General features: G+C 44.9%; 1 protein-coding gene and 1 non-coding gene across 7 annotated transcripts; one reads left to right on the top strand and one right to left on the bottom strand.

The window, feature by feature from the left end:
• Window positions 1-19: 19 nt before the first annotated feature.
• Window positions 20-22,892, bottom strand: CABYR (calcium binding tyrosine phosphorylation regulated). 6 transcript variants are annotated; one of them, XM_066353273.1, is made up of 7 exons: window positions 22,843-22,892; window positions 20,250-20,301; window positions 19,905-20,077; window positions 19,756-19,809; window positions 5,530-6,744; window positions 2,321-2,913; window positions 20-339 (listed from the first exon to the last, which is right to left on the bottom strand). In XM_066353273.1, the coding sequence occupies exons 3-6, from the start codon at window positions 20,050-20,052 to the stop codon at window positions 2,330-2,332; spliced, it is 2,001 nt and encodes a 666-aa protein (XP_066209370.1). In that variant the 5' UTR covers window positions 20,053-20,077; window positions 20,250-20,301; window positions 22,843-22,892; the 3' UTR covers window positions 20-339; window positions 2,321-2,329. The 6 variants fall into 6 exon arrangements, with proteins under 6 accessions (XP_066209370.1, XP_066209374.1, XP_066209369.1 ...); XM_066353277.1 differs by lacking the exon at window positions 2,321-2,913; XM_066353272.1 differs by lacking the exon at window positions 20-339 and having other exon boundaries at window positions 1,381-2,913.
• TRNAD-GUC (transfer RNA aspartic acid (anticodon GUC)) lies at window positions 20,615-20,690 on the top strand. The gene has a single exon. It is a non-coding gene; the product is annotated as a tRNA-Asp (tRNA).
• Window positions 22,893-23,567: the final 675 nt, after the last annotated feature.

The raw sequence follows: 23,567 nt of genomic DNA, 5'->3' as shown, positions 1-23,567 counted from the left end.
AGCAGGCAGTTGGCGTGCAGTATTCTCTGGGGGGTACAGCATTCTAGTGAGGTGCCGCTCTTCACTGGGCGTGAATGCCAAATACAGAATTATCAAGTGGAAATACCTGCTTAAAAAACCTGGAGTGGAGATGGTTGTTTCACTTTGTTTTGCACAACGTGTACACGAGTTGGGAAATGCTGTTGTTACAAGTTTGAAGAAATTTAAGGCCGTTTGTGTACCTCCTAAATTACACAGCAAGAATACAAGGTTTTATGCTTGCATGAAGTTTATCGATACATTACACTTGCTGGCAGACTCCACCCTGAACCTTGACTCAAACAGCCTCATTTTCGGCATCTGTTAGGAATAATGTAAGTAGAGAATTATTAAAATTTAATCATGAAACTGAGCATGTGTAATATGTAAAGATCAGAAATGTAAGGTATACCCTTCTGCTTTCTGTCACTAAGCTCTTAATCAATTACCTCTATTTGCACTAAAATATCCTTAGCATCTCATGCTGAAAATAGCCATTTTTGATAAATTCCACTGAAAGTCTAAAAGAGGGATAAATAAGAAATGCACAGCCTGACCAGGTGGTGGCGCCATGGATACAGCATCAACCTGGGACCCTGAGGACCCAGGTTTGAAACCCCAAGGTCACTGGCTTTAGTGTGGGATCATAGACATGACCCTGTGGCCGCTGGCTCGGCTGGAGCCCCTACCCACCTACCCCCCGCCGTCAAGGCTCGCATGAAAGCAATCGATGAACAACTAAAGGGCTGCAACTGACTTGACGCTTCTCATCTCTCTCTTGCATGTGCTAAAAAAGAAAAAATAAGAAATGCAGATAGCCTTAGGATATTTTGATAAGTTACCACCTTTAGTAACTGTAGCAGTTGAGCCTGTGAATGAAATCTAGCTTTTGCAGTAGGTGTGCAGTTTGAAATTCCCACAGTGCTAAGTAACTGAACTCATTGGTGTAAGTCTAACACCTGTACTTCTATACTCTTGTTTGTCTCCCTGCTTTTAGACTTCCTCCTGATTTGTAATCCTTTCCACAGAGCAGCCAGCAGGATCTTTCTTTCTTCTGGTTTCTCATTCAACCCAAGTCTCTCTCCTTGGTGTGCCGGGTCCCTGTATGGTCCCCCTTCACATCCGCAGCCTGCTCTGGTACCGCGTCCCCACCGCACCGGGGCCTGCCTGCAGTTCCTCCGACTCCCAGGCTCTCCTGCCCTGGAGTCTGTCTGGGGGCTCTCTGCAAGGCTGGCTCCTCTCACACTCAAGCGTCAGTTTCTGCCGAGCCCAATAAAGAAGAGCCTGGAGCACTACCTTGCTTCATAATACTTAACACGCTAATTGACCTTGCTGTCCTCCTCCTCCACTAAGGTGTAGGTTCCATGTTTTGCTCACTTAACTATACATGTGGGGAAAAGGGGCTCACACTGGCACGAGCACTGGGTTGCATGAAAATTTTTTCAATGACAGTGATATAAAATTGTCCTATCTACATTTAATTCCACCTTGTCTCTTTAATGTGTTTCCATTCTTTCCATTCTACTGGAAATATTCATTCTTACAAGGGAGCAAACTCTTACTACATTGGGTATTCCACATACAATCTCCTATCTCGTACTGTACACTCCAGTTCCCAGCTCTTACAGCTTGTCCCTGCTTCTCCCTGCCACATTGTACATTCCCTAAAAGACTGTCCTTTTAGGCCCTGGCTGGTTTGCTCAGTGGTAGAGCATTGGCTCAGCATGTAGATGTCCTGGGTTTGATTCCTGGTCAGGGCACACAGGAGAAGTACCCATCTGCTTCTCTTCCCTTCCTCTCTCGCTTCTCTCTTCCCCTCCTGCAGCCATGGCTTGATTGGAGCAAGTTGGCCCCAGCACTGAGGATGGTTCCATAGCCTCCACCTCAGGCACTAAGAAGAGCTAGGTTGTGGAACACCCCAAATAGGCAAAGCATCACCCCCTAGTGGGCTTGTTGGGTGGATCCCGGTCCAGGCACATATGGAAGTCTGTCTCTGCCTCCCCTCCTCTCACTGGGAAAAAAAAGACTGTCCTTTTAAAACAGGGAGGGCACACACAGAAACAGGGTCATGTGTCAGGCACCGAGTTCTTGGTTGAGTCACGGTTCAGTACACTGCTATGCATCTACTTATTAGTGCCCGGTGGTAAGGAGCTGGAGACAGTCTGATCAGTTAGAGTACTCTCTAACTCACAGCATATTATTGCAATTCAATTTAATTTTGTAAAATAGCTCAGTCTCCACATCAACAAATCAAAATGCTGCAAATTCAAGTATGTCAAGGCCCACCTATGGTAAAATTTACCTGCCAGTTCTAAGTTTCTGTTCTGCGACTGGCAGTCGTCACAGTTATTTCTCCAGCAATACCGTAACTTCCAAAGGGAGTACATTTGTCACCAGATCCTGAACCTTTCTTAGCTATATCTTCTACTGGGAAGGCAACAGAAAGAAAAACTGGGCTTTTTGGCCTGGGCCCCTCCGGTCCACTTGCAGGACTAGCACTCTGGGAGTTGGGGGGATTTTTCTGGAATATCTGATCTGCAGGAACAGCAATGGGCACTTGGACTGCAGCGTATCTCTTCAAAGTATCTGACTGGGAAACAACAGCATGTCCAGGAAGAGGTTTCCAATCCTGGGCTTCCTGCACGTTTGAGCCTACTAAGATAAAAGGTGGGGCACTGGTCTTCATGCTGTCGTCCATCATCACATAAGTTGGAGAGGTAACTTTCGGTGGATTCGGAAGATCCTTAGGATTAGATACATAGAGGGTTGCTTGGGGGAAAGGCCCAGGTGCAGGTGGTGGTGATGGGCGACTTTGTTGACTCATATCAGTTAGACAGTAAAGGGTCCACATGTTAGAATATGGTGGTGGTTGTCCTGCTTCGCTTGTTGCTATTGCTAAAAAAAAAAAAAAAAAAAGATTCGCAGGTGTTAAAGGTTTGGTCTCTGTATCAGGCGCTATGCACAGAAATATCTCTATTTTTACATATAAATAACAGCGGTAGTAATACGTGCCATAAAGCATGCTATAGAGAGGCTAAATAAATTGTGTTTGGTAATGTGAGGGGAGATTCTAGACAGCTGGAAAATGCAACAGTAGCGCATGGTGGGACACGAACTGTAGCCACACAAGCAGTCGCATTCTAAGTTGCTGTTTCCAGGTACTTGGACTTTAAACATGGCTACCTCAAGGTCCTCAAGGGAAAATGGAAAACCAAAAAAATCAATTGAACAGCTTAAGCCATTGAGGAAAAAAAAAAGGTTAATGCATATGCATAGTGGTCTTTTTCTTTTTTTTTCTTTTTTTGTATTTTTCCGAAGCTGGAAAGGGGGATAGACAGTCAGACAGACTCCCGCATGCGCCCGACCGGGATCCACCCGGCATGCCCACCAGGGGGCGTCGCTCTGTCGCAACCAGAGCCACTCTAGCGCCTGGGGCAGAGGCCAAGGAGCCATCCCCAGCGCCCGGGCCATCCCTGCTCCAATGGAGCCTCACTGCGGGAGGGGAAGAGAGAGACAGAGAGGAAAGAGAGGGGGAGGGGTGGAGAAGCAGATGGGCGCTTCTCCTGTGTGCCCTGGCCAGGAATCGAACCCGGGACCTCTGCACGCCAGGCCGACGCTCTACCACTGAGCCATCCAGCCAGGGCCAGTGGTCTTTTTCTTTATGAAAAGTCTGCACTAGTGTCATCTTTTGATCACATAATCAAATAGCTTTAGCTCTTCCAGGCACCATTATTGCCCGTTAATCAGTCACCACACAGTCGAGGACTCAGAATCCCAGAGAGCGCCCCTTTGAAGCACGGCTTGAAACCACAGATCCTAGGTGACAATAAAAGGCTGGTGGGCCCCACAGGGGTTCTTTAAGAGTAGAAAAGAGGTGTAGGTGTGCCACCCCTGTACTTCCACCAAGGAATCTATAACATCAAGTTTGAGCTGCCTAATGAAGACAGCTCTGTCTCGGAGCCCCAAGTCCTAGAAGATGGGACGGAAGAGGACTGGCTACTGTGCTCAGAAGTGCTGCATGGGCCCAGATGTACCGGGTTCACCTACTCACACAGCTGCCTGTTCCTGGTGCAGCTTCTTCCCCGGAAAAGAAGGTACAGCACTATGTACATGATTAAGCTGGTGTGTTTTTAATAGCTTCAGATACTTTTAATTGGTATTTCTTAAAGCTAATTCAAACATATACATAAGGCAAGTCCTCAGGTTTTTTTTAAAAAATTTTTTTTTACTCATTTTAGAGAGGAGAGGGATAGACAGAGAGAGAGAGAGAGACAGAGAGAGAGAAGGGGGGGAGGAGCTGGAAGCATCAACTCCCATATGTGCCTGGACCAGGCAAGCCCAGGGTTTCGAACCGGCGACCTCAGTATTTCCAGGTCGACGCTTTATCCACTGCGCCACCACAGGTCAGGTCAAGTCCTCAGTTTTGTTAAAGAACCTCTCAGCACTTCCTTGATAACCTGTAAGCACCTGAGGACAGTAACTTGGTATGCCTGTCCCACACACTGTGCTTCCAGCACCACCTCTGCCTTTTCAGCTGTGCAGAATCTCGGTCACACTGCCAGACAGAATTTGATCTCTAAACACCTGCTTGGCAACAACCATTTATCACTAGGGCTCTGATAAGAGTCAACATTGAGAGATTCTGCAAAAGGAATGGGGGAGGCTGGCTCATACATGTTCCATCTGTCCTGCAGGGAGAAAGGCCCCTGCACTTGTCTGGATGGGGCAGAAAGGTGGGCAGACCAAATGCCATCATCAGGTCAAGATGGAGGGCAGAGCATGTCTCTGCCACAGGGGAGCAAGGGCAATAGTTCGCACGCAGCAGTCAGGACAGCAGCTTGGTGTGGGCACTTGTGAGGAAACTCATAGAAGGAAGCCAGTCACCTTAGCCGGGCCCAGCACTGCACAGTGCCTGCCTGTCCATTCTGCTGCTGCTCTACCTCCTGGCCCCCTGTGTGATGGCTGCAGCCTGCCCTGTCTCCCCCCACCAGCTCTCAGCTGCTCCCCCCAGTGCACGGCCCAGCCCCCCAGACCTGGTTGCAGAGCTCTCCTGACTCGGTGCGAAGCAGAGACAACCACCACCATTTCTTGTACTTTTTAAATGCCAGTCTATGTAAAGGCACTGTTGTAGTTTGATTTTACAGTCATGAGTGAGAAATTTCAAACTAACACCTCCAGTATTACAGAAGTGCAATAGGAGTATTCAAATCATACGACTATATCTGTTCCTGACAACAGGCTCTAAAGTGTTTCACTACATAGTATGTTCAGAAGAGTAACACGAGAGTGCTAGATGACCACACTTTGAGGCCAAGTTCTGATGTCAATTTAAAATCACTCATAAGAGTAAAACCTCAAATACAACAAAGCCTTTAAATAGGTTTGGCATTTTAAAAGCTATTAAAAATCAGGACTTCTGACCAATCTGCAGGGAGCCTACCTAGACAGTTACCTGAAATACGGATGTCATCTGAAGCCATTTTTAATTTTCTAAGTACCTAATTTTCTTACCTGGTTCCATCAAACCTTGTTCAGTCGCTGCTTCCCATTCGGGTTCAATTTCGGATTCAGAAAGACCTTCTGCAACAGGAGTGGGGGGGCCACTGGATGATCTTACCGATGCACCTGAGCACACAGCTTCTGCAGCTTTCCCAGAGGACATGGGTTTGACTTCCATCTCCGGGGACGCAGCATTTTCCTCCTGCTCGGGGGCTAGCGCAACGACCTCGACTTCAAGATGCAGGGAGTTTTCAGGGCCTACTGCTGTGGTAGGGCCCTCTGCATACAGGGTCTGTGCAAGCAGACCTTTCAAGGAGGTCTCGGAGATCAGAATGGTTGCTTCTGCCTCCACATGTACTGAGGTATCAGTTTTTGCAGACATGCCTGAGGCTGTCTTGCTTGCAAGTATGGGATTAAGTGGTGGTGATGGCTCTGTCTCTTTAATACTAGTAACCTGGGCAGTAAAAGGGAAAACTGCTTGTTCTGGTGGTTGCTCAACATAAGTAACTCCTTCAATCACAGGCTCATCGTTAAAGATAGATGATATACGAACCGCTGACGTAACCCCAGTATCAGCCTGCAAAAGGACCTTAGGAGCTTGATCATATTTAGGAGGTTCTTGTTCAGCCTGCAAGGGGAGTGAGGAAGCCGATGATGGTTCAGCCTTATCGTCTTTAGGTTTAGAACCCAAATCTACATGAACAGATGCATGGCTGACAACCTGCATTGCTTCCCACTCTCCAGAATACTCAACAGAAGCAGCAATCACGTTATCTTCAGCAGCTTCTGCAAGCACCTCGTTCGCTATAACAGGGATACTTGTTGCCACATCCACCATTAACACATCAGATGGGTCAGAATGAATAGAGGAAACTTTACCTAACATCTGAGTAGCAAACTGAGCGGGGTCAGCTGGGACATAGGCAAGCTCTGGTGAGACGGCTGCTGGCGATGGCGATGAGGGTGGGCTAGCAGTCTTAGGGGTGGGTGGTTTCGCAGGACCACAGACTGCTTTCGTTGTCTGCTCGGACTGCAGGAACAGGTCAGCCTGAACTGAGGGGAACTGAGTGGTCTTGTTGCTAAGCAGCGGTCCGGCTACATTGTCCTCCTCTGTGTATGTCGATTTCTCCATCCGTGTCGGTTCCTGGGAAACTGGGGCTGTTCTTTTTACTTCTTTTGGACATTCTGGGACCTTTTCTTGTGCCGTTCCTGGTGACCACTTCTCAACTAAAATTATAACCATATAATTAATAAATATATATTCCCCAAATAAAGGATTTTAACCCTTTGAGTAGTACAAACATTCATGTACGTCCTTGCACCTCCTGACCATCTAGAGTACGATCAATTTATTTTAAAAATGTGTAAGGCAACATTAAAAACAGGCAAATGTATGTTCTTGTGTCCATAAATTAGTTATCAAACAAACATGATTTTAAGTTAATAAAACTGGAACTGGAACTAATTTCATTTTTTGCAAATATACTCCCGAGGGTCAGCGAGCATGAAAACACTACTCAAAGGGTTAAAGCAATAGGTTGAACATTCAGATATCAATACTGTATATACAAGTACAAAGAGTTTTACTTTAGTTTCTAAAATCTGTGATTTAATGTGGAAAGTAATGAAACTTACCCCTCTCCACTATAAAGATACCTCCCTCAGTTCATCTCCTTGGAACTTGGTGACTCCAAGCAGCACAGTGACAGAACTAACCAGATGCCACACTCGGCTGGTCAGCATCAAAGGAAAGACCTGACTCTGCCTAGAATTAAGGACACTGACACCTCCATGGACAGGTCTGCAGGTCCAAACTTCCTCACAGCTGAGGAGGGGAGGAGACTTTGCCAGGCCAAATGCCATCATGTTAATAAAGGCAATCCTCGGCCCTGGCCGGTTGGCTCAGCGGTAGAGCGTCGGCCTGGCGTGCGGGGGACCCGGGTTCGATTCCCAGCCAGGGCACATAGGAGAAGCGCCCATTTGCTTCTCCACCCCCCCATCCCCCCTCCTTCCTCTCTGTCTCTCTCTTCCCCTTCCGCAGCCAAGGCTCCATTGGAGCAAAAATGGCCCGGGCGCTGGGGATGGCTCTTTGGCTTCTACCCCAGGCACTAGAGTGGCTCTGGTCTCGGCAGAGCGACGCCCCGGAGGGGCAGAGCATCGCCCCCTGGTGGGCAGAGCGTCGCCCCTGGTGGGCGTGCCGGGTGGATCCTGGTCGGGCGCATGCGGGAGTCTGTCTGACTGTCTCTCCCCGTTTCCAGCTTCAGAAAAATACAAAAAATTAATTAATTAATTAATTAAAAAAATAAAGGCAATCCTCAATGTGAGAACATTGGCATATAAAGTTTAACTTAATTTAACTTGAAAAACTAGGACTAGATGACATTTTTGTATTAGGAAACATCACATAATTCCAACCTAAAAATGGGAGCACCTGCTGGAGGGGTGGAATAAAGCAGCCAGAGTCCTACTGACCCAGAGAGAAAGCAGCAGCAAAGTGATTTCTGGATCCGGAAGTGTGGACTCTGAGTCCTCAGGCATGAGGAAAATTCCTCAGAAGGTCAAGATAGCTGATGACATAGAAACTCCTCGAGCTGGAAGATACTGTAAAATCCTTTTCTGCTTGTCACCTACACACCTGGGTAACCACCTTCGTTGTAACTCATCGAACAGTTTAATACCTGCTTACTTTACTGAGGATTTTCTCTGGGAAAGGATTTCCCTCATATGAGAAAATCTGAAGAAGTAGAATTTGCTTTACAAGAATGTGTTTGCTTCAAGTCAAAACTTTGGAGACGTTTTTACAGGTTCTGCTGCTTCCTAAAGAACAGTATCTGGCCTGACTGGGCGGTGGTGCAGTGGATAGAGCGTCGGACTGGGATGTGGAGGACCCAGGTTCAAGACCCCGAGGTTGCCAGCTTGAGCGCAGGCTCATCTGGCTTGAGGAAAGCTCACCAGCTTGGACCCAAGGTCGCTGGCTCGAGCAAGGGGTTACTCGGTCTGCTGAAGGCCCGCGGTCAAGGCACATATGAGAAAGCAATCAGTGAACAACTAAGGTGTAGCAACAAAAAACTGGTGATTGATGCTTCTCATCTCTCTCTGTTCCTGTCCGTCTGTCCCTATCTATCCCTCTCTCTGACTCTGTCAGAGAGTAAAAAAATAAAGAACAGTGTCTGATAGTGTCTCCTTCCCTAGCAGCTGCTGACTTGTAAACTCAAGTCTGACTCTGAACATGACACCGCACCAGATGCTCACGTGCAGAAGGAGAAAAGCTACGTCTGCTCTTACCTCCCCTCTGCTTGGTGCAGTGACCTCATTTTCCTAGCCATTCTCCTCCTCAGGACTTCCCCACCCATTTCTAGCTAAGGCCTTTACCCGCTAATCCACTTGGAGTGTTTGAGCTGTGTGTAAGACACTACACTAGGCACTGTTGAGAATGTAAACATGGAGACGAGACCTCAGAAAGCTTAGTCAGTAATGGAGACTACACCTAGTAATGGTCTTAATAAAGGTCTATGGAAATTCAGAAGAGGAAAAGAACTTTTCTGGCTACAAAAATAAGGGAAATTTAAATAAGTCTGGCCTTACACTTAAGATATAGAAAGCTGCAAAAGCATCATTCCCATCACAATGAGGAAAGGCCAGATAAACCACAAAATAACTTCCGGAGCCCACTGAGAGGAGTCACAGCAATCAAGGAATCTGATTTCCAAAGAGCGACCAGTCCCTCCAAGGAAAGAAGAGCCATGAGACCATCTACTCTGTGGCAGGGCCTGGAACGGAGAGGCCACAGCCATACCAGCTCATAAGGTATCAGCCAGAATCTCAGTGTACTGGTCAAGGCCAGATGTGGGCGGAGACATCAGTCTGGAATAGGAGAGTGCAACTCAAGCACTTTTCCATGGGCCTCGCATGAGACGGATCTACAGCAATGCTAAGCACAGGTCTCCTGCCACTGAGCCAGAGGCAGCAAACACTTGCTCAAGACTGACAGATACAGGCAGAGCTTGGCTGCTGCAAGGACAACCAGCAGGAACACTGAGAAAGCCCCACCCCTGAGGCCCAGGTGCACAGGGTCAGCCAAGGTCCGAGTAACAAGAAACATCAGCTGGCGTCCCCTGGGGAGGAACAAGAGTGTGGGGAGAGAGAGACCCTCTGTGGCTGGTGAGAAAGCTGAGGGTGAAGCCCAGACACAGAAAGCCTTGGCCCCCCACCCTGGCCTCAACACAGGGCAGCAGCAGCCCATTGCGGATGGGATTTGAGGCCTGCGGTTCAGTGAAACGGAAATAACCACCACCACAAACCCACGTCCACCCAAACTGGCCTACTCACCCGACACCAGTTCAATGACCATCTTCCCCCAGAAGAACTTCAGTTCCGCAAGTGTTTATTCACCATGAGTTTTCCAGAACCCACATGATCTAGAGATTGAATTCCTGCAATGCCTGCATGGGACCTCTGTGATGCATTGCTTACATGATGTGGTTTCAGCAACTGGAAAGCTCACTTGCCCTTTTAAAAGTATCTACCTTACAGGCTTGTGGGACCTATAATTACAGTGTGTCCGTAAAGTCATGGTGCACTTTTGACCGGTCACAGGAAAGCAACAAAAGATGATAGAAATGTGAAATCTGCACCTAATAAAAGGAAAACTCTCCCAGTTTCTGTAGGATAATGTGACAGCATGTGTGCATGCACAGATGACGTAACACCATGTATACAGCGGAGCAGCCCACAGCCATGCCAGTCGAGATGTGGACGGTACAGAGGAAAGTTCCGTGTGTGTTCTGTGGCTCACTAAATTTGAATCCGTGACCAAAGTGCAACGTGAATATCTGTGTGTTTATAACGAAGCACCACCACATAGGAATAACATTACTCAGTGGGATAAGCAGTTGAAGGAAACCGGCAGTTTGGTGGAGAAACCCCGTCTGGTAGGCCATCAGTCAGCGATGAGTCCGTACAGGCTATACGGGATAGCTACCTAAGGAGCCCTAAAAAAATCTGTGCGTGAGCCCACATCAAACTGCACTGAATAGGTATGAAACTGGGAGAGTTTTCCTTTTATTTGGTGCAGATTTCACATTTCTATCATCTTTTGTTGCTTTCCTGTGACCAGTCAAAAGTGTACCATGACTTTATGGACACACTGTATATCTGGGAGAGCCCCAGGCCTCATGTTTTTGCCTAAGTCCCCTATTCAGCAACAATCATTCTGGAAAGGTAAAGCAGCATGTAATTGTCAATCATTAACAACTCTTTGGGGAATTGATGGTAATGACTTTCTTCCCTGCAACTTTTTCATAGTGAAAACATATATGAGAAGACCCCGGTCTTGGCCGTAGCTGCATGACCCTGGCCAGGTCAACAGCTCTGAGCTTTTGGCCTCTTCCTCTGTAAAATGGTTAATAATCCTGACCTCACTGAGTTTCTGTGGAGATCAGTTGAATCACTAATCTGAAAGTGTTCTATAAACTGTAAATCACATAAATGGAGAAAGTAAATCAATCTAGTTAAAAACAGAAAAGTTCTGAAATTAAACTTCATATCTTTAATTCAGCTTTGATTAAAATTAAATTGGCTACTTCCTAAACTGAGTGATAGAATGCAGGGTGTTTTTTCTCACTTTTATGTATGTCTACATATAATATATGTAATATACATGTCATATCATTTTGAATAGATATTTCATAATTCTAAAAAATTGAGATCAGATGCCTTATGCCTTAAGACTTAATTTTTTTGTTTTTTTGTTTTAAGTGAGAGTAGAGGAGATAGACTTCCACATGTGCCCCAACAGGGATCCACCCAGCAACCTCCATCTGGGACCAATGCTCTGCTCATCCTGGGCTGCTTACAACTGAGCTATTTTTAGAGCCTGAGGCAGAGGCTCAAGAGAGCCATCCTCAGCACCCAGGGCTGACATGCTTGAGGCAATTGATCCATGGATGCGGGATAGAGAGACAGAGGGGAAGGGGAAAGAAGCAGATGGTCGCCTCTCCTGTGTGCTCTAACCAGGAATCGAACCCAGGATTTTCTATACATTGGGGACACTCTACCACTGAGCCAACTGGCCAGGGCCAAGATTTAATGTTTTTGAAAATGTAAAGCACTATATTAACCATTTGGCTTTGTTTAAAATACATGAGAGAATATTAGCAAATATATGAATACTAATTACCACATATATATAACTTAAATCACTACTGAGTTCTTACTGATATCTGTTTATTAAGAAAGGTAAAGAAATTTTCTCTAATGATTTAAGATGTTTTAATAATTCCAAAGATCGCTGACTTGAACCTTGAGATTGTGCACAAAACTGTTTATGTGCCTTTGTCCCTAATTAGACTACTCTTTAGGTCTTATTCATCCTCGATTCCTCAGAGTCTGTCACAACAAAGAAGCTAATGATTGGAGAAGAGAATATGTGTACCGTACACATTCCACACCCTCACCTTCAAGCACTCCACTGTGAATTATCCACCCCCGTCTTTATCTCCCGCCTTCTCTCGTATTAATCACCTATCTCTGCTCATGTCCTGCTTATTATCCTCTTGTCTTTGACACCTTTCAGATTTCCTTTTAGTGCCAGAATATTACCTTTATATCCTTATTTTTCCCTGCCAGCTATGTGCCCCAGCACCCCAAATCTTCACATGAGTTCTGCCTATTCCAAGAAAATTGCACACGTGGAATTTATCTCTTATTGGTTACATGGAATATCAGTATCAGGATTCTATACTGAATTTTAATTGGTCATTGTATAACATTTAAAGAAAATACTTTTTATCTTTAGTTATATTCTTAATTCTAAATGTACAGGTTCTTTAAATTATACTGCTCACAAAAATTAGGGGATATTTTATTCCTTCATATTCATTTTGAAATATCCCCTAATTTTTGTGAGTAGTATAGTTTAAGTCAGGGGTCCCCAAACTTTTTACACAGGGGGCCAGTTCACTGTCCCTCAGACCGTTGGAGGGCCGGACTATAAAAAAAACTATGAACAAATCCCTATGCACACTGCATATATCTTATTTTAAAGTAAAAAAACAAAACGGGAACAAATACAATATTTAAAATAAATAACAAGTAAATTTAAATCAACAAACTGACCAGTATTTCAATGGGAACTATGCTCCTCTCACTGACCACCAATGAAAGAGGTGCCCCTTCCGGAAGTGCGGCGGGGGCCAGATAAATGGCCTCAGGGGGCCGCATGCGGCCCGCAGGCCGTAGTTTGGGGACCCCTGGTTTAAGTAGAACCAGATCACTGAAGTCATATGGGGTTAATCTTCATATGGCTAAGAAAATCAACCTATACACCAAATCTAGTTTGCTTGATTGCTTTGTAACTTTCCTTTCAGTTGGGCTCAAGAAAGGTTCTTTTATGGTCCTGGCCAGTTCGCTCAATGGATAGAGGGTTGGGCCGGCATATGGATGTCCTGGGCTCAATTTCTGGTCAGGGCACACAAGAGAAGTGACCATTTGCTTCTCTCCCTCTTCCCCTCCTGCAGCCAGTGGCTTGATTGGTTCAAGTCTCCTTTCAAAAAAAAATAATCATCTAAATAAAAATCCCCTTCTCTAGCAGAGCTCTTGTCCTCCTCTGAATGTCCATAGGTCTTTATCAGGGCCATTATTAGGTAATTACAATTTACCCATAATATTTGTACAGCTAATCTCTACTACTGAACATAAGCTTTATGAGGTCTCATCTTAATGTTTATATCCTCAACAGTGCCTCGTTCACTGACTAGCAAGGAATTGTATTCATTGGGTATATATTCATTATAGGTAGGCAGTGACTTGCTTTCAGTACGTTGGAGATGTCACTCCATTGTCCTAGGTTTCTGTGGTTTCTGTTAAATCAGTCTGTGGTGCGTGATCAACAAAGACGTGAAATGAGAGATGATAGCAAAGGTCGGATCAATTCAGATCATACAAAGCTTTGCAAGCCACGGCCGGTAGAGGGCTCAGACTTCCATACTATGAGTTAGACGTGTCAGAAAGCTGTCCTTGAGCTCGTCTAGCTGACCTGTCTGCCTTTAAAAAGGTCATCTCCCAATAGGAAAGCTGATCTTAAAACTTGTCTCTTCTAGTTTAAAAGTCTTTTGGGTAATTATTCAGTCTTTTGTGGAACTGCTCTTTTATTAATGGTTATCCTGCTCCCAAACAGGGAGTCCGAATGGTAGAGTAGCTCTGGCCGATCCTCCGTGTCCTTTCCTGCTGGCTCTCTGACCTCTGAGACAGGCCATCTCGCACCGCCTGGACTCTGGGTGTTGGTCTGTGACTCAGCTGGATTTACTACTCAGGTGTTTCTACTTTAGCAGAAAATGTGGCCTGTTTGCTTATTTCACCAAGAACTGGGAAATCTCCTTCTTAATTTGGTCCTCTTTAGCATCTGAGTCTAATTTTTAGTTTATTCCCAGCTTGGATACTACCTGTTATAGCTCTCTGCTAGCAGGTTGAGTAACTGCACTTTCTCCCCACCTGATTCCTTGCTAGTCATCATTCTGGGACCATCTAAACACATCTGGACCCATTAACAGCCACACGCAGGCCATAGGAAGCCAGAAATCTTATTTCAGGCCTATCTGAAAAAGACTCCAGTATTTCTAATCCATTACCTCAAATGCAATTCTTGTATTTGACAAATATTTAATGTCTGATCACAGTTATAATGTAGATGCTGAATATAGCATATGCCATATGTTATGCTAACCAGACAGCTGGCATTGTTCTAGACGACACCCAGGAAAGAACCAGCTTTCTGCTCAGGATTTACAACATTTGACCAGAGATTCTGCCTTCCCTGTCCCCAGCTTTAGGCCCAGCTGGCACTTTGGGCGCACTACCCCCGCCCCAGCACACAATCCCATTGCCAAGAAGCACCTTCCATTCCCCTTCCTTTGCGCAGGAAAAGACCTTATGTCCTACCTTTCTTCCCTGTCCTCGATGGCTGATATAAAGTAAAAACTTGGTTCTGGTAGCTTTTGCTCTTAATACTCAGCTCTGAAAGTTCCAAGAAAATATTCTCTTAATAAAAACAGGCTCCTGCAACACTCCAAAGTTTTAGCTTCCTTACTGTGAACTTTGGAAACAGTACTTTCTTGTTCCAGGCTGTATATGCCTTTTCCCTAATGCAAATGAACGCGTCAGTGGGTAGAGATTAACAAAATAAATAGGAATAATTGGAGATGGTCTGAAATCAAGGCAGAAAGTATCCCTACAACACTGAAGAGTTTGGATCTTGTGAACCATCCAAGTTTCTGGATAGCACAGTGATACACTATGAGGCCCAAGATGGTCTTCTCATGACTCCTGTCTGTCAGTGTTACTGACCTCATACCGGCAACCTGGGTTCTTGTCTTCGCTTTCCTGGTTGGCCTTACCTGCTTCCCACCCGAGCCACCCCCTTCTCTCTTAATCCTGACCCTGTGTTTCTGTCCCTACTCTGACCCCAATTCTTGACTATACCATTGCTCAATGATTTACTTGCCTTCTTTAGTATGGACAATATTCCCCAAATGATTAATCTTATCATAACAGAAAAGCATGAAGTACCTAAACGCCCTTCCCAACATCATCACCAGATAATCATTCAAACCTTGTTCAATGAAATTCCTGCCGTGGTAAGGATTAACCACCTTGCCTAGGCAAATACAAGACTTCAAGAAATATAAGGGTAATTTGGCAAACTACCCTCCCTGTTTGGGGAATCAGTATGACATACTTGAAGAAAATGCCCTGGAAAGCGCAGAGTAGCACCAGAGCTTCACAGAATTTAGTACTTAGTCCAGAAATAGATTCCTTGTTTGTTTAAAAAGTGTGGATAGCCACAAGCACGTATAACAAACTGTAAAAATAATGCATAAAAATAAAAATTTGGCATAAGAAACTAAAAACATTACCATGAATATTTAACATGAATAAACAACTTAAGACAATATTTAATGATATGCATAACTGCTATGGTGCTGCAAAGGAATTCAAATCGGGCCCAATGATCAGCAGCAGTTCATGACTACTGGTCCCCAAGAATGTTCGGGATCAGTTAGAAAAGTTAACAGGGTACCTCAGGGACTCAGCTGGGCTAGTCCTCGATTCTTCAGAAGAGGTGGTTATTGCCTATCTCTGGTAGAAGCCAAGATAGGGCCGCTCTGGAGACTGGACTGGGGCTCAGGAGGGGGAAGGTGACAGTGACGCTGAGATCTCATCTGCCACTCTGAAGGGAACCCCCTGCCCTCTTCGCTGAGTGGTGAGATCAGAATTAGCCCAATACGGGCTTCAGGTTCCAAGTAAAGAGGAGGAGTGACTGTGGGAGACAACGAGGGGAAAGGAGGCTGAAACTCCTCCCCTTCACCCTTTCAGTGCAGGCACTTAAGTTTTCCCCAGAGGTCCGCTAGAATGTAATTCTGTCATGGAAAGAGCTTGAATCACAAACTTGGACCTTAGCTAAGTCGAAGTTTAGACTGTAACTCTGTCAATTAATACTGAGAAGCTTACAACTTATTTAATCACTCACAAGTATTAAATTTTTCTTGAATAAAATTGCAATGATGTCACCTACCTTATAAAGTTGTCTTAACTGACAACTTTATAAGTAAATGCATGGCCAAAACAAGTCCTCACTAAACTTCATTTCTTTCCTTCTTTTCCTAGAATAGACTGTGGAGTGGAACTCAAGAGACAACTCTTTTGCCTTAAAATACTGCCTGCATTTCTAAAATCCCCTCCATTATTTTGATTAGAAATTCTCCTGAGAAGACTGAGAAATGGGGGGGCTTTCCCTGACTCATGGGGTTGCAGGAAAACCAGGGGTGACCTGGGAAAGGGCTCCACCATGAACTGCTCTGGGAGTGGGCATGTGTGGGTGAAATGCCACAGCAAAGGTTGGCTAGAGTCGGGGACCATCTTAAAGATCCCAGGCTCTGGAAAATGGGGAAGAGATGAGAAGCATTTGAAAAGTGAAAAAGTTACTCCCGTGTATGTTTCTTCTCCTCCTGCCTCATCAATCACCTGCCTCCTCATAAAATTTTGAAGGCACTGGGAAGATGGATAAACACTATTGGCCTTACGGTGAGGCCAGCCAATAAATGGGGCTCATTCTAAGAAAAATCCCAGAATTATGTGTTCAAATAAAACAAATACTATATGTACAGTAGGCAGCGAACTAACCAGTTTGGGAATTAACTGTGGATACAGCATCCCTACTGAACCTTCTCATGAAACACACATCCTTCATGCTCCTATCTCATAACGGGGAGACGAGTGGGGACCAATGCACTAGGGATAGTACTTAGCCCTTGCTCACATCACCAAGTCTTAATAACTGGTGGTGTCTCAAGGCTGATCTAGCCTCATGTTGAAGAGAATAAAAGAACAGAGAAAGAGTCACTTAATCCTCAAAGAATGGTTAATATCCCCATATTGCAAGTCATTGAAAAGCTGAGAGAGCCACAATCCCTGGAACTGGTAGACTGGGTAGGGTATTCTAGGTGCCGCCATCCACATTTAAAACGGAGCCACATAAAGAAAGTTATATTACTGCCCCCGGTATACCTAACCTTTTTTTAAGGTGGGGGGAGAGAGAGTGAGGAGAGATGAGAAACATCAACTCATAGTTGTGTCACTCTAGTTGTTCATTGATTGCTTCTCACAGGTGCCTTAATCAGGGAGCTCAAGCTGAGCCAGTGACCCCTTCCTCAAGCCACCGACCTTGGGCTTAAGCCAGCAACCTTGGGGTCATGTCGATGCTCCTGCACTCAAGCCAGTGACCCCAGGGTTTTGAACCTGGGTCTTCAGTATCCTGGGTTGATGCTATATCCACTGAGCCACCACCAGTCAGGCAGGCTATACCTAACAATTTTATTGCAGAGAACCAAACAACCATGCAGCCAAATTTACCCAGGGTTGCCACAGGAATAGCAGGAGGACAACTAAACCAGTCAGAGGCAGAGAATGCCATTCAGGAGAGGACATAACCATACCAAGTGGGAACCTGACGGGTGCCTGTATATCCCCAGAGAGCCCCTCTATAACCCAGACTGCCGCTTTCCTGGATACAGGTAGAATCATGCCGTCTCTAGGATGGAGATTAATGGCTACTGTGTCCATTTGGCAAGACAATAAAAGGCCAATGGACAATGAGCCAAACTGGTATTAGTAACTCGAAACTGTATTTTCTGGTTATATACCTTTATGTTATCTTCTCATCTCCCTGGTAAACTAGAACCAGCAATATTTGTTTCTACTCTGCTGCCTAAAGAACAATTTGTTTCTACAGCCATACTGTGCGCTTCTTTTTAGGATTATCTGTACACTCTGTCAATTCCCTTGATAGCTATAGTTACTAGAGAAAAGCAGCAGACTCTCCTACCCCTTACTTCTGCTGGAGGTAGGGCTGGCCTCCATTAGTCCAGTGTGTTCATTTTGAACCCTGAGATTCAAAGACATTAACCTAGCTAGCTAGACCAGAACCCACATTAATTTAGTCTACTAGCTAAATTGAATGGTGAGTAAATTCTTCAGTAAGCAAATTAGCCTCAAATGCTACCAGTTAGCTTCCACCATGAGCTATATCACCATTCTCAGACATAATAAGCCTGCACACTCCCATAGCTCTGAAACATAGCTCCTGGAATAGAGGATACAAGTATAAAGGCTACTAGTAATAACCTTGACTGCCTGGGAAACCAGGTGCGTAATGAGGGAGGGGGAGGAGGGTCAATTTTCTAGCACCTTTCTATATACCCTACTGGTGATAAGCAAATCCCAAACCTGCTTCCCATGGCAAGCTGGGAGTGCCGTCAGACCCTGCTGGGAAGAAGCCAGACTAGACAATAAAATGTTCCTGCACCGCAGCAATTCCCTGTCCTGCCCCTACAAATGCAAACTCTTGCTATTAATCTTGCTTTCAGTTTTGGGTGTCTCTCACTGCACGGCCAAACTGTCATGATTTTTCTTTTCATTTTCTTACTCCTGATTTGACCCTATTTTGTCTGTTATCTGTGAGCATCAGCAACAGAGTATAAAAGTGGCTGAAACTCCCTGATCCCACCTTTTCTTTCTCTATGATCGTTTCATGATTTGTTATTTCCCACTCTGATCGTGTGTCTCCTTTTTCTCCACAAAATTCTGCCGAAAGCCTTTTGTGACCATTCTGTTAGACAGGTGTGCTTGTCCTTAGGATCTGACCAACGCAGCCTCCTTTGCCTTTTGCCTCTCCTCCCCTCTGACTTGTTCACTGCTCCTCTGTCCACTTGGTCTCATGTTCATATAAGATATTTACATATATAAGACATTTGTTCTAAGCAGATAGACACCTCTGTGTCACAGAGGCTGGAGGAGAATACTTTTTATGAAGAACTATCTCTTTACTCCAGAGAGGGTCAGACAGAAAAGATGGTGACAACTAATTGAATTCCTGTCTTCCAACTTGTCTGCAGTTAAACCATCATGGGGAGGAGAAAAACGGTGGTTAAACTTTTCTTTATAAAAAAAACCCCCATCTTCCAACGAATGTTTATACAATTTTCTTAGGCTCATAATTTGAGTCTTTATTACTACAAACTCCAGTTCTCTTCAAGTTCACTATACTTCCGTAAAGATAGGTCACCATACTGGAAAGGGCTTCTGTCATAGGTTATACACAAAGTTTTAAGTCTCATTGTACCAAATGGTTTGCAAAAGATGTTTCCTATTTTTGCCTTCTTCAAATTTAGAATCTTCCAAAATGTCAGTCTCATATTTAGAAAGAAAAACCTGCCTGACCAGGCGGTGGCACAGTGGATAGCGCGTCAGACTGGGACGCAAAAGACCCAGGTTTGAAACCCCAGGTTGCCAGCTCATCTGTTTTGAGCAAGGCTCACCAGCTTGAGCCTAAGGTCGCTGGCTTGAGCAAGGAGTCACTCGGTCTGCTGAAGGCCCCCGGTCAAGGCACATATGAGAAAGCAATCAATGAACAACTAAGGTGTCGCAACGAAGAATTGATGCTTCTCATCTCTCTCCTTTCCTGCCTGTCTTTCCCTATCTGTCCCTCTGTCCCTCTGTCTCTGTCAAAAACAAAACAAAACAAAAGCCCTGATTTAATAATAAAAATAAAGCATCAATTTATTTAAACATATACAATGTGATTATTTAAAATATTCATGGGCATCTTAAGTTTGACTGTGTGCTATTGTTGATGAAATAATTTATAACTAGTATTATTAAACTATTACTACTTGTGGTACTTACCTTTAATCTGATGAAATTGTTTAACCAGATCTTTTATATCCAGAGAAGCATTCCCTGAAGGAATAAATACAGGAAATCAGATGCAAAAAATTCCCAATTTAAAATGCTTTTTCACAGCAACAAATATATAATCTAAAACAATAACAAACCTTCTCTGAACAGAATGAGTTCTTCAAAGTAAACCGCTGCAAACTGGCTGATGTTCGACGGCTTGGTTCTTATAACAGCTCTACTAACTCCCTCGAGTAGACTCTTGAGGCCGTAAGGTACAACAGGTATGGACTTTGAAGAAAACATTTTGGCAGGATGTCTGTAATCTCAACTATAATGAAGAAAAACAAAGTCTTATAGTTAATAGTTTTTTCTTAAAATGTTATGAGTTTTTGAGAACAAATCTACCTCCTATTAAAATTATTCACTTTAGTTCTAATCTCTTGATATTTAGTCTAGCAAAATGGGCTAATTCTTGATGTTAAAAGAAAAAATCACGTTACCAATAGCTTTTTATGTGCAGGGGGGCAATCACAGAAGTCCATGGGAAGAGCCCTGTCAGGCAAACAAAGATAAAAATACCAACCAAATGAACGAAACCTGTTTCTGTAAAGTTCAGTAAATATTTTGTGCAAGAAAATTTCAAGTTTATTAAGCTCATTTATCTGTGTCTAAACAACATCCTTCCAAACTTCAGGGGCACTGGATTTTCTGTACATTCATGAAATAGAATTACAAAGCAGGGTTTTTCCAAGAAAAATGTCTTTTCTGCCTCATTTTTCTAAATATATCCTATCCTTGGGAACACTGACCATATTTAAGTCCACATTTTTTAGCTTTAATTTTGTTTTTAAAAAAATCAGAATAGGCCCTGGCTGGTTGGCTCAGTGGTAGAGCGTCAGCCTGTCGTGCAGAAGTCCCAGGTTCGATTCCTGGTCAGGGCACACAGGAGAAGCGCCCATCTGCTTCTCCACCCCTTCCCCTCTCCTTCCTCTCTGTCTCTCTCTTCCCCTCCCGCAGCCAAAGCTCCATTGGAGCAAAGATGGCCCGGGCGCTGGGGATGGCTCCTTGGCCTCTGCCCCAGGCGCTAGAGTGGCTCTGGTCACAACAGAGCGACACCCCGGAGGGGCAGAGCATTGCCCCCTGATGGGCAGAGCGTCGCCCCCGGTGGGCGTGCGGGTGGATCCCAGTCTGGCGCATGTGGGAGTAAGTCTGACTGTCTCTCTCCGTTTCCAGCTTCAGAAAAAAAAAAAAAAAAAAAAAAAAAACAGAATAAGTATGTTACATGTGGTATTCACCACTTACCACCACGGGCACCTCTTTCTTCTCTCATGTTCTCCCTTAACCTCTGCACTAGTTTCTCCTCTCTTTCCCCCTTCGCCCGCCTCCCTGGATTTTAAGTGGTACCAAAGGTATTGCATTGTATAACCTGTGATTCTGATTTGCAGAGGCTGCCACCCTAAATTGTGTCAGTGTGTGTTCATTGTTTTATTCTTTAAAAAAATTACTTAAAGTGGCTTACAAATACACATAAAGAACAAAATTAAATACTCAAGGAAAAATTATGGTAGGAAAAACAGGACAGAGCTAAAGGTAAGGTTAGTATTCCAATGCAAATCATGGGTCAGGGGTGTCAAATCAGCCCCTGAGCTACTACCAAGCAGCTATCACAAAACAGAAAACAGTTAAAATTATTCAGGTTTCCTAAGACAAACAAATTAGTTGCTTAGGAGAATCACAGCTATTCTGGCCCCTGAGACTCAGGAGAAGTTTTCCCTATGGGTCCTCATAGAGGAGAACTGTGTGTGACATAATGAATCATGTCCTCAACAACCTCACGGCAAAGAGTAATGAGTTTCATAGGGTTAAAGTGGCAGTTTAGATACAGTAATCAAATCTCTAATAAAAAGCAACTAATTGGTCAGAGCAAAATGCTAAATATTTAAAGGGACAGTCCATCTTCCCAGAGGTCAGAGAAAATAAATTTGGATTGGCCAAAGCAAACACTTTGAGAATTAAGTGTATTGAATCCCTTAATGAAAACATACTATCAGAATACCATCTAACAGGCGCTTTACTGAATTAAACCATCTTTAAAAACCAGTAGTACAGCTTTGGTATGCCCACATGCTAAATGGTAAGGGACAAAGGCAGTAATTATATGTATGGTACATACACATATGTGAATTTTTTTTAAAGGACATCCTTTACACCCAATCTGAGTAGATAGGTCAGTCATAATGTAGCTAACAAAAGACCCTCTCTGTAGGCAGTTAGTGGTGTGTGCTACCAACTGTTGGGCAATCGTCTATGCGGTGGTCCTAATATTTCTCATCCCAGGAGGCCTGCGGCGCCCTCACTCCACTCCTTGTGAATGCGGAATGCTGAGCACTCAACATTGCAATCCCATACAAGTAAGTGTCCAGGGCAGGTTGAGAAATCCTGTGACACCAAGCATAATTACAGCAATACGTATGGTCCCAAATACAGACATCGAGGATTGTTTAAAGTGACAGCTTAATAACTCTGGCCCAATCTCTCCTTTAAATAACATTTGTCAAAACTTAACATCGAGGATTGTTTAAAGTGACAGTTTATAGTTAATTCTGGTCCAATCTCTCCTGTAAAGAACGTGTCAAAACTTAACAAATTTTCCAACCCCCAGTCCAAACCGTGAACTTGCATTTACCCACGGCCCCAGGGGTAACCCTCGTGCAGGGAGAACAGTGGCTTCGGCTGAGGATGCCAAGGCGAGGGCCCCGGGGCCACAGAAAACCACCAGCCGGTACCACTCCTTCCTAAAGACCCACGCCTCGGTCTGTGTGCCCCGCTGGGTCTGGGTCTGCGCCTGCTTTGACCTGTAGTTTGTCTGGTGGAGCAGGCAGTGAAAGATGGAAGAGCACATCTCCCGAGTCCGTGCCAACCGGTTCGCAAGCGGCAGGTGGCGGACGCACCCCGCCTGGCGAGGACCGGCTGCCGGCTGCTACCACACTCACTGGTGTGGGGGGGCCCTTCCCCGGCGCTTGAGGAACCGTGTACCGTCCCCACCTCACGACCAGAGAGCCTGACTCCGGGACCCTGGGGCACTCGCCCCACCTTATCTCCCGGTGGGTTCTATTATCCTTCCTCCTTGCCTCCTTGCTGGCGGCTCCTGGAGCGCGCGGCCCAACGGGCCTTTTATACGCTATAGTACGTCAAGGCGTGCGTCACAAAGCCCCGCCCTTGCGACGCGGCTAAGGCGGGGGTGGCGCCCCCCCCCCCCCCCCCAATGGTGAACCAAAAGTGACAGTGACCAGAATTCTGCGAGCCTGGACAGTCCGCTTCAAAGTACTGGCATTTTCAAACAGCCTGGGGTAGGTCAAGGCGACAGTCTCCCCACGGGCTCAACCTAAAATAGCTGGTTTGGAAGAAAAGAGAAACACCTTTAGGGCAGTTCTAGCTTGCTGCCACCGCCTCTTCTCTTCACACTACCCCTCTCTCCCCATAGTGCCACTCTCCAGCCACCTTTTAGAATAATGTCACAACACACACTAAGAGGTACCTGTAAAAAATGAGAAGGGATAATTTTATGAAACACAGTACTTTTCCTCTTGAGAAACTGGCTTGTGGAAGGACAAATTGGGCATTAATCCTAAAACTTCCTGTTTCTAATTCGGATTCTTGCAATACCTTAGCTACAATCTTCCAAACCATATCTTTGCCAGTAACAGGTTCCAAGTCAACATATTGTGTCACATTAGCTCAGTTTCACCAAACTAAAGGAACACAGACTCATTTATCAATAAAATGTCCACTCTGCTTTTTCACCCTTTTAGGCTCAC

Source organism: Saccopteryx leptura, chromosome 11 (assembly GCF_036850995.1).
Source record: "Saccopteryx leptura isolate mSacLep1 chromosome 11, mSacLep1_pri_phased_curated, whole genome shotgun sequence".
In the NCBI taxonomy this organism is placed as follows: domain Eukaryota; kingdom Metazoa; phylum Chordata; class Mammalia; order Chiroptera; family Emballonuridae; genus Saccopteryx; species Saccopteryx leptura.
This window is presented reverse-complemented; position numbering and strand designations above follow the sequence as displayed.

Excerpts from the sequence above, each read along its gene's own strand:
- CABYR (XM_066353273.1), bottom strand. The coding sequence starts at position 20,052 with ATGTTTTCTTCAAAGTCCATACCTGTTGTACCTTACGGCCTCAAGAGT. Across the intron at positions 6,745-19,755 it reads ACAATTTCATCAGATTAAAG|TTGAGAAGTGGTCACCAGGA; the intron begins GTAAGTACCACA and ends TTATAATTTTAG. Across the intron at positions 2,914-5,529 it reads ACAAGGTTTGATGGAACCAG|CAATAGCAACAAGCGAAGCA; the intron begins GTAAGAAAATTA and ends TTTTTTTTTTAG.